The sequence below is a fragment of the Macrotis lagotis genome, chromosome 4, assembly GCF_037893015.1.
Source record: "Macrotis lagotis isolate mMagLag1 chromosome 4, bilby.v1.9.chrom.fasta, whole genome shotgun sequence".
NCBI lineage: Eukaryota > Metazoa > Chordata > Mammalia > Peramelemorphia > Peramelidae > Macrotis > Macrotis lagotis.
In genome coordinates this window covers 141,394,075-141,412,951 of record NC_133661.1, presented here as the reverse complement: position 1 = coordinate 141,412,951, position 18,877 = coordinate 141,394,075, and the positions used below count along the sequence as shown (strand labels likewise).

The following is an 18,877-nucleotide window of genomic DNA, read 5'->3' as shown; positions in this document are numbered from 1 at the left end:
ATTATACTATTATTGATGAAATAATACATTAAAATTCCTTTGTTTTTGTTATTTCAATAAACAAACATAATGTAAAGAGGAAAAGTGCCGAACAACAGGGGATGACAAGCTGTCATTTGTTTCTGCTTTGTGTTGTGCCCCAAATTCCCTCAAGATGACATGAGTGTGCTGGTGTTTCTTGAATGGTAAAAACTAATGAGAAACTGGGACGCAATGAACCAATAGAAATATAGATTTCTTTTCATCCATTTTGGAAGCAATTGGAAGTAGAAGAAAAAAAAAAGAATAGGTAGAATGAGTTTGGCTTCTGCGTTTGTTTCAACATTGGCTTCTGTGCTCACATGCTACTTTCACTCCATAAGGACATGTTTGCTTACTGTAAGTAATATAACAATCTAATTTTGCCTACCTCTTTTATTGTTCTTACTTGAGTATTAAATGCGTGGAATATTAAACTACCTTTAGGTAAATCTTTTTGAATACTTAAAACTGTCATTAGGACAGAGAATTGGTTGTTAATTTATTTGCTGTCTGAATCCCAGACCTTACTCATTCCTTACCCACACTCAGATCTTGTTTGATTGTTGGCCTCAACACTGCTTTTACCTCTAACACTATTTCCCAATACTTTCCCCCTTTAGCCCATGTTGTGTTTTATTTCTTGTGCTTGATGCTGGCTTGTTTTTACTATGATTCTGATCTTAACTTGCTAGCTACATCAATCTTCTTTTATTCTTCAGTCTGCCAGGAGATTCACACCTTACTGTGGAATCCAGTAAGCAGAACATTGGATTTTTTGTTTTTCAACAAAAGCTTGATAAGTATTCCATTTATAAGTTTATTCAAGGCATTGATAAAAATATTGAGGATAGGACCAAACATAGATTCCTAAGACATTTCACTCAGAAACTTCTTCTAGACTGACATAGATATATTAATCATCACTTTTTGGATCTATTTCTAAAGCTAGTTTTGAAATTACCTGACTATGCTAGATTCTAGTTTGTATCTTTTTATCTTGCTCACAAGGGCATTGTGAGAGATTTTGTCAAATATTTTGCATATTATATCTGTGACTTTCTTTGATTAACTAGTTTATTAATCATTCATCATGACTTCTTTTTTTAGTTTTTTTTTGCAAGACAATGGGGTTAAGTGACTTGCCCAAGGACACACAGCTAGATAATTTTTAAGTGTCTGAGGCTAGATTTGAACTCAGGTACTCCTGACTCCAGGGTGGGTACTCTATCCACTGTGCCACCTAGCCACCCCTAGCATGACTTGTTTTTTGATGAATTCATTCTGATGCTTAAGTGATCAGTGCTTCCTTATGTTAATGCTCTTACATCATTCTTTTATTCATATATTTTAGAATTTTCAAGATTTTTTTAAAATCAAGCTTACTGGTGTACTAGCTGAAGAATCAATCTTCTCGTTTTTGAAAACTGATACCCTTACCACAATTCAGTTCTGTTACCTTTATCATAATTTTAAATAATTTCTACAAAACCTTTCAAAGATCATGTGTTTCAGGTATTATTATATCCCCCACTCCCCAGAATCTTGGAGTGTAGTTCATTTGGAACTTGAGACTTAAACATGTTAAAGGTAGTGAGTTGCTCTCATTAAATGAATACATATTTAGTTTGAAGTCCCTGAAGAACCATTACGAAGGTGATGGGGCATTGTCCTGGGGTACCATAATCATAAAATAGCTTAGAAAATCTGCACTTAGCACTTAGTTTACCAGAAAAAATTTAGTTAGAATAGGAAACCATTAGATGACAGACTTTTTTCCCTACCAAAGTAACATCTTAGGTAAGCTCCTCTTCACTTTAGCCTTAATAGCAACCACCAGTCTTCCTTTAGGAAGAAATATCCTCACATCACTGCTAAGTTAAAGTTCTGAAGTCTTTTACTCAATCCAGCTGAAAGTTTCAAAATAAGTTGACTTGAATAATTCTTTTATCCTACTAGCCTTGGGGTCACTTTCTTAAGTTTGCCACAGGCACTAAGTTGGAAATTGAACCTTAGAGAATTAATTTGCTCATTTGGTTCTATATTTCCTTGTCTAAAGGTAGGATGAATTGAAAGTCCTTGTATTAAGGTGGGGGGGGGGAAAGCAAAGTAAGACTTAGTCTTACCTTTTTCTATTGTCTTATTATTCCATCTGCTCTGAGCGTGTTCCTAGTCATTCTTTGACTTTTTTCTTGCCTTAATAAATTTTTTTTAAAAATCCATCCTTTTTGTTTTATTTATTTATTTATTTGCTCATTCATTTAATGACACATTAAAGGCTTTCAGCTCATTCTTGCCTTGGTGTTCCCTTTGTGTTAATCTTAAGTATTTAGCCTCAACTAAACATCATCACTTTCATTTTCTGTATATATTGTAATAATCCAAGTTAATAATAGCAGATAATTTATATATCGTTTTGTAAAGTTTGCTAAGTACTTTATAGATATTATCTCATTTAATCCTTATAACTCCATATGGTTGTTATGCTCTATTATTATCCCTATTTTACAGCTGAGGAAAATAAAGCCCAGCAAGATTAAGTGACTTGGCCAGGATTAGATGGCTAGTAAGTGTCTAAATTCTGAAGCAAAATTCATATTCAGGACTTTCGGATTCAAGTTGGACAGTCTACTACATTATCTAGCTGTCTGATTAGTTTCTTGTGCATTCATGTCAGTCTCTTTAGATTGATAGCATTTTCCCCCTTTTCTTTAAACATTTTTATTGATTTTTAACAGTCCTTCAATTTCTAAACACAACCCACTTCCTATCTTATATCAGAGAACCACTCTTTGTAAGCAAGAATTTTTCAAAAAATATTGTAAAAACAATTCAACAAAAGTAAGATTTGAGTTCAAATTTGTTCTCAGACACTAATAAGCTGTGTGACCCTGGACAAATCACTTAACCCATGCCTCAGTTTTCCCAACTGAATAATAATAGCATCTAGGATGGTTGGAGGAGCAAATGAGATAAATTCATAAGGCAATAAATACTTGTTGCTCTTGGTAATCCTGGCTCTTTTGCGCCTTATTACCAAGTGTCTGTTCTCATAGCTATACCACTGTTTTCACTTCAATCCTTTTCTTCCTAGATCTATTATGGTCTCTCATACTACATCCCTTTCACATATCCTCTCTCATTCTTCTGATAGGCACCCTATCTCTAACACACACACTTCGATTCATACCTTTTACACAAACAATCTCATGCCACCCTATCACAGTTTTCTTTGGCTTTATCTCCTGACTATTTTGATCCAAAAGATCTCTCTTCATCCTTATTTCAATACACTTCTGGACCCTTTACACTCTTTCTATCAAGGCAAATCAGTATTGTGGAATGGAGATCATATGACTTGCTGAAGGTTACATGACTAGGTATCAAGGACAGGGCATAAATTCAAGTCTTGGTACCCAGGGCTTTATCTACTACTACACAGTTGAATGAATAATAATTTTCACTATCAGTATTTGTGAAAACATTTCCTAGGAAACCAAATATTAGGCTAAATTGTATTTTATATTACAGCAGTGAGGGAATTTTCATACAATACATAGGAAAGAATAGTTACTTGAATATAAATTGACTATAGAGATTCATGTGGGTTGATGGGTTGATTTAATGGTTTGTATGCATCATGATATAAAGTCATTTTATTTCTGACAAATATAATCTTTTAAAAATGTGATCATTGAGAGGTTCTAAAATTATTTCCTTCTTCCCTTAGGTGCAAACAAGATTCTAACAAAATCACAAAACAGTACCCTCTTGCCCCCATTTCTTCCATTTTCCCTAATGTGTATGGGTGAGCAAATAAAAGTTGTACCTTCAAAGAAAAAGAAAGAAAATCTAAGCTTCCTTGTAGGTCATACAGTGCCACTTTCAGACAGTTTTATTTGTGCAGTAAAATCTCTCAGTTGTTCTTGGCACAGGTTCTAATGAAATGTAAACCTTGAATATCTGCTTAGAGGAGAAACAACAGCCTCACCCCCTTCTTGATCAGTTGTAGCTTTTAGGTCTAAGGGTAGTATGGAACTCTATTTGCTTGATTTGCTTTTTATTTCCACAGAGAAGGTTGTTACTTTTCCATTTTAAATAGCTTTAAAATGGGGTCAATATCATTTCACTTGAATGACTGCCATTACTGAAAAAAATTGATAAGTGTGACTGAGAAATCTTTATCTACTCTTTTTTATTTTGTTTTGCTTTGTTTTTTAGGGTTTTTTTTTTTTGCGAGGCAATGGGGTTAAGTGGCTTGCCCAAGGCCACACAGCTAGGTAATTATTAAGTGTCTGAGGTCAGATTTGAACTCAGGGTACTCCTGACTCCAGGGCCAGTGCTCTATCCACTGTGCAGCCTAGCTGCCCCTCTACTCTTAAGCCAATGCCATTTCATCTGACTCAGCCCTATGATTTGATGGTGGTAGTCTTTTTGGTGATGAGGGAAGTGGGTTTGAAATTGAAAGGAAAAGAGAGAATGGGTGTCCTGGAATAAATCTAAGACTAAACTATATTTTCTAGCTCAGTGTTTTCCAAAAGAATTCTGTGTAGTTAATTTACAAATGAGTACCTTTCAGCAGAGAAATTCTAGGCTATAAAAAAGTATAGGCTATGAAAGAGAATAAAGGAACAGGTGTAATCTTTTTTGAAATGCTGTCAGTGATGTTATCTTGTTTTGTTGGCAGTTTCACAAAAGAGACAACAAAGAACTATTACTCTCCTAAAGGGTGAGCCATTTGTCCTGTGTTATTAGAATTAATGCTAAAAGTAGGGTTTTTAAAGGAAGAAGAAAGCACAAAATTCAAGTTCCAATCAACCACAGTTTTTGTTTTCAATTTTGGTATTGTACGTTAATCATACTTGCAAACCAATTTTTGAGGGCAAGGATAAGTGTGAGATTTCAAAGGAGAAGAAAACTCCAAGCATTTAAAGAAATCAAATGAAGTTTATATGTTGCTACTTGGACTGTGCAACAGTGTGGCAATGATTATGATAAACATTCAAGTTTTTCCTTTTATACAGATTGGGTATATCCAGATTGGAAGAGAGCAATTGCTAATCCAACCAGTAAATAATTCCCAGGGCTCATTCAGTGGACGAGAACACTTGGTCAGGCGGAAAAGATCTTCAAACTCTGGTGATCCTGCTAAATCATGGATAACTGAGGAACTCTGCACAGTTATAACAGGTGGGTTTGAGAATTGGCACAGTGGTTTAAGCAAATAGTTTTTTTTCTCCCCTCTTTCCAAATAAACAAATCTTACACATAAATCAAATTCTATAATTCTTGGTGTTTTTGTCCCCCCCCCCATGGCAATTTCTTTGCCTTTTGCCCAGATAATTTTATATTGACTGTGGGCAGAGATATTAATAGATGAGGACAAAGGATCCCATGATGATATTGACCCTTATTCAAAGCAAAGCTTTAGTAATGAAAATGGCCAGATCTTGTCTAATTCTTCTTGGGGATACATTCAACTCCTTTAAATTTTCACAGCCTCTTCCATGTCTCTGGTGGTTAATAACATTTAACATCCTCTTCTAATTCTCAAATCTCTTTTTAAACTAGCCAATAATGGAAATCCTTTGCATAACCTGTTTTAAAAGAGTTTTGGTTTAGAGTCAGAGGAGTTGGGTTCAAATCTTGCCCTGGAATGTTTGACAAAATTTAAAATCCTAGGCCTCAGGTTTCTCACCTCTAGGAGGCTGATCTATATAATCTCTGAAGTCTTGTATAATTTAAGCTCTATGATCCTTTTGTGTGTATTAGTGTGTGTGTGTGTGTGTTATATGTTTTATAGGATCATTGTCATTGCTTAAGTTGTCTTGAGTTATGTAATATTACTTGGTAACAAAGCAAAAAATTAAGCAAAAACCAATGGACACAGATACTGTATCTGACAACTTTCAGTATTCATAGTTTCTCATTTCTCTACACAAAAAAACAAAGCAAGTTTTCTCATTTTCTTGGAACCTATATTGATTGTTATGTTTAATGTAATTTCAACTACTTTTTTATTGTCATTTTTCATTGTAATCATTTTAGTATTGTGTGAATTGTATTGTACTAGTTCTGCCTTCTACTTTCTGTATTAGTTTACAGAAGTCTTTCATACTTCTTTGGATTTCTCCTTATTTGTTCCTTTTTATGGCACAATAATATTCCCTTAAAATTTGCCTATTCATTTCCCATAAAATTTGTATTCACTTTGTTTCCCACAACCTGTTTAGAAAATCCATATGCATAATCAAACCCATGGTAACTCAGAGAGATTAGGAGACAAAGTTGCATCCATTGCCCTTAGCTTATTCCATTTTGGATACAAAGTTCCTGATTATTTTGTTCACACTAGGGGAGTAATACTTTGGATATGATATGATATGATGAGAACAAAGTTCATGGCATATTATAGAAATGCAATTTTGAGCAGAATCTTATAATATCCCTTAATCATAATATATATCAGGAAATTGATCATTGGGTTCTTATGCACATGGACAAGCTCAAACTTGTTCTGCCTTTCTCTTTTTTCCTCATTTCTTTATCATTTAAACCACTTCTTTTTTCCCTTTTCTTCTCCTCTGCATAAGACATGAGTGAGGCATGTTAATTACTACTAAATGTGATCTTAATGTCCCTAAAATATTGCCTAGCAATTTGACATGGTAATTTAATTAGTCTGAATGGGAGAAACAATTCAATCCCATTGCAATCAAGAGCTCTCAATTTTCCAAATATCTCTTTCAGTACCCAATCCTAAAACATACTAGAAAATAAATTTGATTTATCTTGATGGCTACCATTGGAATACTAGCTTAGCCTTTCCACATCAATCTACTTACCAGGTCCATTGATAAAAGAATAAATAGAAACAAATACAGATATTCTAAAAATATATTAACATGTCAAAAACCATTAAAACAATCAAAACTCCTCCACTCTTTTTTTTAGGTTTTTGCAAGGCAAATGGGGTTAAGTGGCTTGCCCAAGGCCACACAGCTAGGTAATTATTAAGTGTCTGAGACCGGATTTGAACCCAGGTACTCCTGACTCCAAGGCCTGTGCTTTATCCACTACACCACCTAGCCACCCCCAAACTACTCCACTCTTTACCCATTTGGAACAAAGTATTCTAGTCTATATCCTCTATTCTTTTTTTTATATGTATTTGTATCTGAACTTCACAAAATGAAAGTTAATTTTTTATTTATGACTGAGAAACATTCAATTAAAGCAATAAAAATATATTTTAAAAATCATATGAGAAGGAAACCAAGAGACTATATAGTGGTGGTTTTTAGATGGAAAAATTTAAGATCACAGATATTATTCAAGATAATACTCCTACTTGCAGAGTAGATCCAGAACTAGAACCTAGGTCTCTAGAACAAATGCTTGTTCTTTACCATATTTCTTTTTGATTCATGTTTACTGTCATATGTAAGAGTTCATTATAATATATTGTAAAAAGAGGTCACCCAGTTTATAGCATCTGATGAAGATTGAAATAACTTCTATTCACTACCAGATTTACTGTTATGTGTCTTTGACTAATCATGTGTGCTTTCTCTTATTGCTTGTATTTCCTTAAATCACCCTGTAACCTCTAAGTATTGGCTCTTAGAAGTTTTCATTCTCTGTTCTGGTACCCCTCATTTTGCTCTCAAGGAAAGTATTGTGTTTCTCTGCTTAACTGAGCAATGACTCAGAGTACACTGATTACATGACTCAACTTTTGAATCCTTTTGCTATTTATAAAAAAGACATGATATTCAACACAGCTGCTGCTTGCATAGACAGCTTTCCATCCAAGCTGATGTTTTTTAGCACAAGGTACAGCCAATTGTTTTGTTTTGTTTTGTTTGCAATGATAATATTGCTTGGATAATGCATATCCCTTGAGAATTGAGAAGTTATGAATTATAAATGAATAAAGAATGCTACAACAAATTAGAACTTTCCTGTTCTTTTTAGTTGGGGATTAGAAAATCATATCCTTATTAACAGCTTTGAAAAATGATTCTTATGAAAGAATTTTTTACCCTGGTCAATTTTGTGTTCCATGAAATTCAAGATTTTTATCTGTTAAGTACCTTTATAATACTATATAGAAGTAAGGAGATAAAAATTTTCTTTAAATTAATATACTTTCTGGGTGTGGTCATGCATGGCTCTAATAACTACTTTTGAGGAGGCTGAGCCTGGAAGATCTCTTGAGTTCAGAAGTTCTAAGCTGCAGTGGGCTAAGCCAATCAGATACCTGTACTAGGCTGACAATCATATAGTGAGATCTTGGGAATGAGGGAAACCACGAGATTTATGAAGAAGGGATGAACTGACCTAGCTTAGAAATGTCAGGCAGGGGCAGTTAGGTGATGCAGTGGATAAAGAACCCTCCCTGGAGTCAGGAGTACCTGGGTTCAAATCCGGTCTCAGACACTTAATAATTACCGAGCCGTGTGGCCTTGGGCAAGCCACTTAACCCCATTGCCTTGCCAAAAAAAAAAAAAACCTAAAAAAAAAGAAACGTCAGGCAAAGCTCTTGTCTTGACCAGAGTGGAATCAGGCTTGTGAGTAATTTGTGTACTTCTTGCCATGTCAAAATAAGGAAACTTTGTCTGAAAAGAAAAGAATAGGAAAGAAAAGAAAAGAAAAAAGTAGAAGAGGAAAAAAAGACATATTTAGAAAGTTTATATCCTGCTGCTTTCTTTGTACTGGAGAAGTCTCAGCTAAAACAGTCCTTTTCAAAGTTATCAGTGATTTCATCATTGCCAAAGCATTAGCTGTTTCTTTAGCCTTGTCCTTCTTGATCTTTATACCTTGCCTCAGGCCTCCATATACAAATGCTTCTTGAACATTTCAAATTGAATATATCCTAGACATCTCAAGGCAATGTCATCTCAAACTGAACATGTACAAAATAGAACTTGTTAATTTTCTCCTTTTCAATCTCCTCTTTTCAAGTTTCTTATTACTGTTGAGGCACCATTATCATCCCATTCATCAAGACTAGCACCCTTGGTGTCATCCTCAACATCTCATTCCTTTTTTTAAAAAAATATTTATTTATTTTCATCCATTTGTACAGGTACATTTTTAAGTTACGCAATTTCCCTCCACCCTCCCTTCCCATCCCTGTCCCCTCAGCAGGGAATAGTCAGGTTGGTATTTTACATAAATATTTTTTTACACATATTTACAAATTAATAATTTTTGTCATGAGGACTTAGGATTAAGGGAAAGAGATACATAAGAGATAATTTTTATAAAGTGTACATTAGATTTAGAAGGATTGTTCTGTGTTTTGTTTTGTTTTTCTTCCTCTGGTTGGGGATAATATAGTCCATAACCAGTCTAATACAGTTGTCCTAGTTCTCTGGACTGTTGAGAAGAGTCGCTTCCATCAAGGTTGTTCATCTAATAATGGTCTTGATATGTACATTGTTCTCTTGGCTCTAAACTCCTTTTGCTCGGCATCAGATCCCATAAGTCATTCTATGCTTCTCTAGAGTCTGACTATTTATGGTTTCTTATAGAACAATAATATTCCATAGTATTCATGTTTGTTTAGCCATTCCCCAATTGCTGGGCATCCCCTTAGTTTCCAATTCTTTGCCACTACAAAAAGAGCTGCTATGAATATTTTGGAGCATGTAGGACTTTCCCATTTTTTTATAATTTCTTCTAGATATAGTCCTAGAATTGGACTTACTGGGTCAAAGGATGTGAATAGTTTTATTGCCCTTTGGGCATAGTTCCATGTTGCTCTCCAGAAAGGTTGGATCTGTTCACAACTCCACTAGCAATGCATCAATGTCCCAATCCTCTCACAACCTCTTCAATACTGATCATCTTCCCTTTTTCTTATCTGGGCAATCTAATAGGTATGAGATGATACCTCATTGTATCTGCATTTCTCTAATCAATAGTGATTTGGAGCATTTTTTCATGTGATTATTTAGAGCTTTAATTTCTTCAGTTGAGAACTTCATATCCTTTGATCATTTATCAATTGGGGAATGACTTGTGATCTTATAAATTTGATGCAATTCTATATATATTTTAGAAATGAGACCTATATCAGAACTCCTGGTTGTGAAGATTGTTTCCCAGCTTTCTGCTTTTCTTCTAATTTTGGCAGCATTGATTTTATTAGTGCAACCCTTTTTTAATTTAATATAGTCAAAATTATTCATTTTGCAGTTTATGATCTTGTTTGGTCATAAATTTATCCATTTTCCATAGATTAAATAGAATATTTTTGTTCTATTAATTTATCCATTATCACTCTTTATGTCCAAATCTTTTATCCATTTTGACCTTATTTTTATATAGGTTGTGAGTTGTGGATCTATGCTTAGTTTTTGCCATACTATTTTCCAGTTTTCCCAACAATTTTTGTCAAATAGTGAGGCAGATGTCTTTGGGTTTGTCAAATAGTAGGTTGCTGTAGTCATTTTGAACCTATCCTAATCCACTGATCCATTACTTTATTTCTTAATCAGTACCAGGCAGTTTTGTTGACTACTGCTTTATAGTATAGTTTTGGATCTGGTAGAGCTAGGCCACCTTCCTTTACATTTTTTTTCATCAGTTCCCTTGATATTCTTGCTCTTTTGTTGCTCCAGATGAATTTTGTTCCTATTTTTTTTCTAGCTTGGTAAAGTAGTTATTTGGTATTTTCATTGGTATGGCACTGAATGAATAATTTAATTTTGGAAGAATTGTCATTTTTATTATATTAGCTTGATCTGTCCATGAGCATTTGACATTCTCCAATTATTTAGATCTGACTTTATTTGGTTGAGGAGAGCTTTATAATTGTATTCGTATAGTTTCTGGGTTTGTCTTGGGAAGTAGATTCCCAAATATTTAATGCTGTCAACAGTTATTTTAAATGGAATTACTTGTTCTATCTCTTGCCCTTCAACTTTGCTGTTCACGATGATTTATATGGGTTTATTTTGTATTCTGCAACTTTGCTGAATTTGTTAATTGTTTCAAGGAGTTTTTTAGGTGATTTTCTCAGGTTCTCTAGGTATATCATCATATCATCTGCAAAGAGTGAGTTTTGCTTCCTCATTGCTAATTCGGATTCCTTCAATTTCTTTTTTTTTTCATTGCTACTGCTAGCATTTTTAAATACTATATTGAATAGTAATGGTGATAATGGGAATTCTTGTTTCACCCCTGTATTTATTGGAAATGCTCTGAGTTTATTCCCATTAAATATACTATTTGGTGATGGTTTTAGGTAGATACTATTTATTATTTTAATAAAACTCCATTTATTCCTAAACTCTCTAGTGTTTGTAACAGGAATGATGTATGTTATTGAAGGCTTTTTCTGCATTTATTGAGAAAATCATATGATTTCTGTTGCTTTTATTATTGATATGTTTAATTATGTTGAGTGTTTTCCTAATGTTGAACCATCCCTGCCTGCCTGGTATAAGTCCAACCTGATCATGATGTATTATTCTGGTAATGACCTGCTGTAGTCTCATTGTTAAAATTTTAGTTAGGATTATTTTTTTTTTGTTTTTTGCAAGGCAAACGGGGTTAAGTGGCTTGCCCAAGGCCACACAGCTAGGTAATTATTAAGTGTCTGAGACCGGATTTGAATCCAGGTACTCCTGACTCCACAGCCGGTTCTCTATCCACTGCGCCACCTAGCCACCCTTTATTTAGGATTTTTGCATCAATATTCATTAGGGAGATTGGTCTATAATTTTCTTTGTCAATTTTGGTTCTATCTGGTTTAGGTATCAGCACCTTGTTTGTATAATAAAAGGAGTTTGGCAGAACTCCTTACTCTCCTATTTTTAAAATATTTTATATAGAATAGGAATTAATTGTTCCTTAAATGATTGGTAGAATTCACTTGTAAATCCATCTGGACCTGGAGACTTTTTCTTAGGGAGTTTATTGATGGTTTCTTCAATTTCTTTTTCTGAAATGGGGTTTAGTGATTTATTTTCTCTTCTGTTAATCTGGGCAGTTTGCATTTTTTATAAATATTCATCCATTTCACTCAAGTTGTCCAATTTATTTTCATACAGTTTGGCAGTGCAGCTCCAAATTATCTCTTTGATTTCCTCTTCATTGGTGGTTAGTTCACCCTTTTTATTTTTGATAATTGTAATTTGTTTATTTTCTTTCTTTTTTAAAGATAAGATTAACCAGAGGTTTGTCTATTTTGCTGTTTTTTTCATAAGACCAACTCTTAAGTTTAATTTATGAGATCAATGGTTTTCTTTTTTTTCCATTTTATTAATCTTTCTCCTTTGATTTCCAGAATTTCTAATTGGTATTTAATTGGGGTTGGAATTTCTAATTTGGTATTTAATTGGGGTTGTTAATTTGTTGTTTTTCTAGCATTTTTATTTGCATACCCAATTCATTGATCTCCTCTTTCTCTATTTTATTCATATAGGCATTTAGAAATATAAAGTTTTCCCTCTGATAAGATATCTCATTATTATAATTTTCTCTGATTTAATTATTGATGATTTTTATTATTTGCTGTTTGATCCACCTATTATTTAGGATAAGGTTATTTAATTTCCAATTAATTCTTGGTTGATCTTTCCCTGACCCTTTATTACATGTAATTTTATTGCATCATGATCTGAGAAGTGTGTATTTATTATTTCTGCCTTTCTACATTTGATTTTAAGATTTTTGTGCCTTAGTACATGGTCACTTTTGGTGAAGGTGTACTGTTTTTTTCTATCCCCATTAAGTTTTCTTCAGACGTCCATCATATCTAAATTTTCTAAGATTTCATTCACCTTAACTTCCTTCTTTTTTATTTTGTTGTTAGACTTATCTAGTTCTGAGAGAGGGTGATTGAGGTCTCCCATTACTAAAGTCTTGTTGTCTATTTCTCCTTGTAATTCACTCAGTTTTTCCTCTAGGAATCTGGATGCTATATCACTAGGTGCACACATGTTTAGTAATGATATTAGCTTCATTTCCAATGGTGCCTTTTAAGAAGATGTAGTTACCTTCCTTATTCCTTTTAATGAGGTTGATTTTTGCTTCTACTTTGACTGAGATTATGATTGCTATCCCATATTTTTTTTTACTTCTGCTGAGGCATAATATATTTTGTTCCAACCTTTTAGCTTTACCCAGTGTGTATCACTCTGCTTCAAATGTGTTTCTTGTAAACAACATATTGTAGGATTCTGTTTTTAATCCATTCTACTATCCATTTCTGTTTTATGGGAAGTTCATCCCATTCACATTTAATAAGATTACTAATTCTGGATTTCCCTCAATGCTCTCTTTCTCCATTTATATCTTTTTTGTTTATTTGTTTTTTTTAGATTTTTTCCAAGGCAATGGGGTTAAGTGGATTGCCCAAGGCCACAGGGCTGGGTAATTATTAAATGTCTGAGGCTGGATTTGAACCCAGGTACTCCTGACTCCACAGCCGGTTCTCTATCCACTGCGCCACCTAGCCACCCTCTCCATTTATATCTATCTCTTTCCTTTTCTCTTAATCCTTCTCACCAAAATTTTTCTACCTTTCCCCTTTGACTTTTCTTTTAAAAATTAACTTTCAGTTTATTTTCCATTATACCTTCCCTTCCCTTTTATCAATCTCTTCTTCCCATATCCTTCCCTTTCCCAGTCCCATCCCCTTTCTTTGTAGATTAAGTTAAGTTTTTAAACCCAACTTGGAATGTATTTTATTCCCTCATTGGTCTAAATCTATCGAATAGAATTTACCAGCTTTCACCTTCTTTTCCTCTAAAATTATAGATCTTTGTGCATCTCTCCTTCATGTTATTTATCGCTCTAATATTATTAATCAGGTATCAACAATCACAGTTCAATTAAGATCCTATTGTTATCAAGTTATTGCATGGAATAAAAATCCACTTAAAAATATAGAGACTCCTCTGAGCAAAAGGGAAAGTTTATTTTGACTGTTTTCAAGAAAAAGGCACCCCCAAGTCTCACAAAGGTAGTGAGGATCAAGGAGCTGCCCTGAGGTGACAGTCAAGCAAGATTATATGGCCTAGTGTGATTCCCCCTTCCCTAGCCCCCTTTCTTCCAACCTGATTGGTTAAGGTTTTTAGAGTTACAATCTTTATGTGAAAAATCTGCCCAGCAACAAAGAGAAAGAATAAAAGGTTTTCATAAAATATTACCTCACCATCCAGATCAGAAGAAGATTTCTAATGACCTTCCGGTCTGAGTATGCAAGGTCTTCTAAGGGATTCTACCAGCACTTCTCAAATAAGAAAAGACAGGCTACTGTTCTCACAGTCCATTATCAAACAGGTGGCTAAGACTGTAAGGTCTCTTCTCCAGAAGTATTCCACTATTTCCCTCCCTAACAGAATCAATGCAAGGTCTGTCTGGAAATAGTCCACTGTTTCACTCTCTAGCAGAATTGGGAGGGTGTCTGAGGGAATGCAAGGCCTCTCTCCCTCTCTTCTAAGAATAGTCTAAGGGTAATAGTCTGTCTTTGTTTTAATGATTTGTAACCCTGAGAGGACTTCACTAGCAATATTAACTCTTTTTTTTTAGGTTTTTTTGGCAAGGCAAATGGGGTTAAGTGGCTTGCCCAAGGCCACACAGCTAGGTAATTATTAAGTGTCTGAGACCGGATTTGAACCCAGGTACTCCTGACTCCAAGGCAGGTGCTTTATCCACTGCCACCTAGCCACCCCAATATTAACGCTTAAGATGGAATATTCCACTCAGTATCATCATAGATTGTTTACTTGATTGCTTGATAAGCAGCATTGACTCAAATTGCTTCAAATAATAATTATAATCATTTTTTACCTTACTCCCTTTTCAAGTATCTTTCAAAAACACGCAATCCTTACAAGCTAAAGTACCATCCAGAGCCATATCATTTCTTGAACTATTTGTGTCCCTCTCCCCAGACCTATTTTCTTTCACACTTTAGCTCCTGCCCTCCCCAGCCAAGGTGCTTAAGATCTTGTTAAGTGAAGCAAGGCCTATTGTATCTCCCACTTTACCCCCCCCCACACACACTTTAACCCCTTGTTAAGTAAAACACCAGTTAATTCAAACCCTAATTAACTGATTTAATTAAGGGAGAGAATCTTGAAGATCTCTAAGTACCTGGAGGTTTCACTGATAACTTTACAAATGATTCTAAGTAAAAGGGACTCTGGTGCTTAGCACCTTGTGATTAAAGTGAATCAAAGTTTAATGAGACACATGTTAAAGATAATACCCCTGCTTTCTTTTTTTTTTTCAGAGCTTTTTGTCTCAAACATAGTGATGAGATCTTGGACTTCTACAATGGAGAGAAAAGATCAAATTATATTCATTCCTTTAGGTTCATTCTCTTAAATTATATTCTAATCTCTAATTATCCTTAGAGAAGTAACGTTCTAAAGATTTAAGAAGTGTTATATTTTCCCTTTAGGGTTGTATACAATTTGATAGTCCACCAACATTTGTTTCAAACAGTTTTGTTTTTTCAGTCCCCTTTTCATTTACCATTTTTTTTAATGCAACTCTTCAGTCCTGTCTTTAGTAATTGAATTCTCTGTTCAGTTCTGGTCTTTGTGTCAGGAAATTCTGGAAGTCCTCTATTTCATTGAACATCCATCTTTTTCCCCTGAAAGAATATGCAGAATTTTGGAGGGTAGTACATTCTGGGTTGCAATGCCAGATCCTTAGCTCTCTGAAATATGTTATTCCATTTCTTCTGATCCTTCAATGTTGAGGCTGATAGGTTCTGTGTTAGTCTGATTGTGTTCCATTTATATTTGAATTGTTTCTTTTTGCTCTTTGCAATATTCTCTGCTTTATTTGAGGGTTCTGGAATTTGGCTATTACAGCTCTTGGAGTTTTTTTCCTAGGTTCTCTTTCTGGAAGGGTTCTGTGGATTCTTTCAATGGTATATTGTTATTTTGTTCTAGTAGATTTGGAAAGTTTTCCCTTATAATTTCCTGCATGATGTTTTCCATGTTCTTTTGTTGGTCCAGGCTTTCTAGTAGTCCAGTGATTCGTAGATTGTCTTTTCTGGATCTATTTTCCAGGTCATTCATTTTCCCTAGAAGGTACTTTATATTTTCTTCAATTTTTTCAGCTGTTTTATTTTGTTTGATGGAATCTTGTAGTCTTGTAGATTCATTGATTTCTAATTCTTATTTTTAGGATTTTATTTTCTTAAATTAACTTACATGTTTCCTTTTCAAGTTGGTTATTTTATTTTTAATGGAATTGATTTCTTTGGTCAACTTTTCAGTTTTCCTGCATGACTTTCATTTCTTTTTCCCAATTTTCTTTTTCCTCTCTTCTTCAATTTTTAAATTCCTTTTAAAGTTCTTTGATGTGCTCTTGTACTTGAGTCCAATTTATAGATTGTTTTGATACTTCCCCTATGAGAGCTTTTTCAATGCTTTCTTTTTCAGACATGGCATTGCTATCATCTTTGTCTGTAAAGTAGTTTTCTATTGCGAATGCTCTTTTAGCTTTTTTGTTCATCTTTGCTGTTTTAGTTCTGTTCCTGGGGTAAATGGAGTACATTAAAGCTTTTATTTTGCTGAGGCTGGGCTCTGATCCCTGGCTCAAGATGTTGCCTATGCAGTCCAGGCCTTGCCTTGTAGAGGTTTTTTTGCCTCCTTTATGTCCAGATTTTGACTTAACAGAGGATTGTTCCTAGCCAAGTCCTGTCTTTTACTCTGTTGTTCTCAGGGTTGAGACTTTGCTTAGGGTTGGGATCCTCCCTGCTGGCTTGCTATCTAGTTGCTGGGACTTCTGTTATTATTAAACTGTCTGGACCTATATTTCACTGTGTCTAGAAGCCTCCTGCTGGCTTTCCCACTCTGCTGCCTCCTGGACTTTACTTCCCCTTTTCCCCCAAAGAGACAGACCTTCACTGAAGAGCCTCCATGATATCTACAGTTGAAAACTTCTTTGAATCTTCTCTTTTTCTTAGTGGGTTCTGTGGTATGAATGTCATTGTAGAGGCTTCATTCATCTTTGTAGGGAATAGCTCCTGGAGCAGGTTAGCTCTGCCCCAGAAGTCCTCTTGGCTCTGCCCTGGGAAGTCCATCTCATTCTTTATTACTTACATATCCAATCAATTGCCAAATCTTATCATTTTCACTTTTACAACATTTAAATTACATTTCTCCTCTCGATGTATCCAGCTGCCAAAGTGCCTCAGACTCACAACACCTTTACCTTAACATTTGAAAGAACTTTCTAAAGTATATCTTTCTCTCAAATTTCTCTCCATTCCAATACATTTTTAATTTTAGATGCCACAGTACTTTTTTTAAAAACTTAAAACATTTAAAAATTTTTTTTTTTATCAAGGAACTCCAAACAGAGAAGCTCATTAATTCAGGAATGACTACTCACATTTTGGTATATCCACTGTCAGTCAATAAGTATTTCTTAAGCACCTGTTATAATGTAGGGACTGTGCTAAGTATCACTGGTATTTTCTTGCTATGGTTATGATGGATTGTCTAGCCATGACTCTCCAATGGGCAGAAGGGTATCCTGGGAGCCCTTGGTACCTTTTGTTAAGCGCTTACCTGACTTACCTGACTATGGTACCATATTCTCTATTCCCACAACCTAGATTTATCATAGTCACTTTTATATATATATATATATATCATACCCTCCATCATGGTGTTAAGATCCTTGAGGGTATGAGCTGTATCACTCCTTATCAACTGTGCAGGGGACCTCAAATTCAGTGAGCATCAGAATTTAAAAATCAGAAGATACCATTCATTCCAATTGCTGGAATGCTTTGAAATGGGTTGCAAGATATCCCAAAAGAATTCAAAGACTTGGGGGTGGCTAGGTGGAACATTGGATATAGCACCGGCCCTGGAGTCAGGAGTACCTGAGTTCAAATCTGGCCTCAGACACTTAATAATTACCTAGCCGTGTGGCCTTGGGCAAGCCACTTAACCCCATTGCCTTGCAAAAAGTAAAAAAAAAAAGAATTCAAAGACTCAGGCTATCTTCAAGTTCAGATGAATATGTTTATTTGGGAGAATTACACTCCTCAAGAGCAGGCTGGTCTCCAAAAAGGGAGACAGAGATTCAACTGAGGAGAGGATTAGCTTTGTCCATTTGTGCAATTCTACTTTTTTAATGTTTTTTGTTTTCTTCAGATAGCTTTTGTGTTTCCTTTTCCAACTGTTTAATTTTACTTTTAGAGGATTTGATTTCTTTTTTCCATTTGGCCATTTTTACTTTTAAAGTTATTTTCTTCAGTCAATTTTTGATAATTCTTCTGCACAACTCATTTCTTTTCTCCATTTTTCTTTTTCCTCTTTTCTTTGATTTTGTTTTAAAACTCCTTTTTGAGCTCTTCCAAGAGGTTTTTTTGGACCTGAAATGAATTCAAAAGCCCCTTTGAGGGTATACATGTAGGCATTTTATTATTGCTCTCCTCTTCTGAGATGGCAGTTTTATTATCCCAATCAGAATAGTAGCTTTTTATGATTAGCATCTTTTTGTTTGTTTTTTTTTAGCTCATTTTGATTATTGCATTCTGCTCCTGGGGCAAAGGGGGCACAGTTCCAAGCTTTTTGTGCTGGAATCAGGGATCTGGTCCCTAGTTTACTGCTTACCTATGGCATTTCAGTTTGTTCCCTGTGTTGGTGTAGTCCATCCCAGTCTCAATTGTTATGCTAGTATTTCTGGGGCTCAAATTTAGTCTTCCAAGCTGGGATTGGGAACCTCACTGCTGATCTGCTGGACCACTAGTTTGCTAAGCCCAGAAATGAACTGTACTGTTACTAAGAACCTCCCACTGGTTTTCCTTCTTTCCCACCATTTGCAAGGCAATGGGGTTAAGTGGCTTGCCTAAGGCCACAGG

At 34.8% G+C, this 18,877-nt stretch overlaps 1 protein-coding gene across 2 annotated transcripts in view; it reads left to right on the top strand.

Annotated features, from left to right (window-relative positions):
• Nucleotides 1–18,877, top strand: part of ADAMTS17 (ADAM metallopeptidase with thrombospondin type 1 motif 17) — a 511,869-nt gene that overhangs the window by 18,113 nt on the left and 474,879 nt on the right. For both annotated transcript variants that reach the window (XM_074234214.1, XM_074234213.1), the window contains exon 3: nucleotides 5,043–5,208. In XM_074234214.1, coding sequence (XP_074090315.1) covers nucleotides 5,043–5,208 — 166 coding nt within the window. The remainder of the gene's footprint in view (nucleotides 1–5,042; nucleotides 5,209–18,877) is intronic.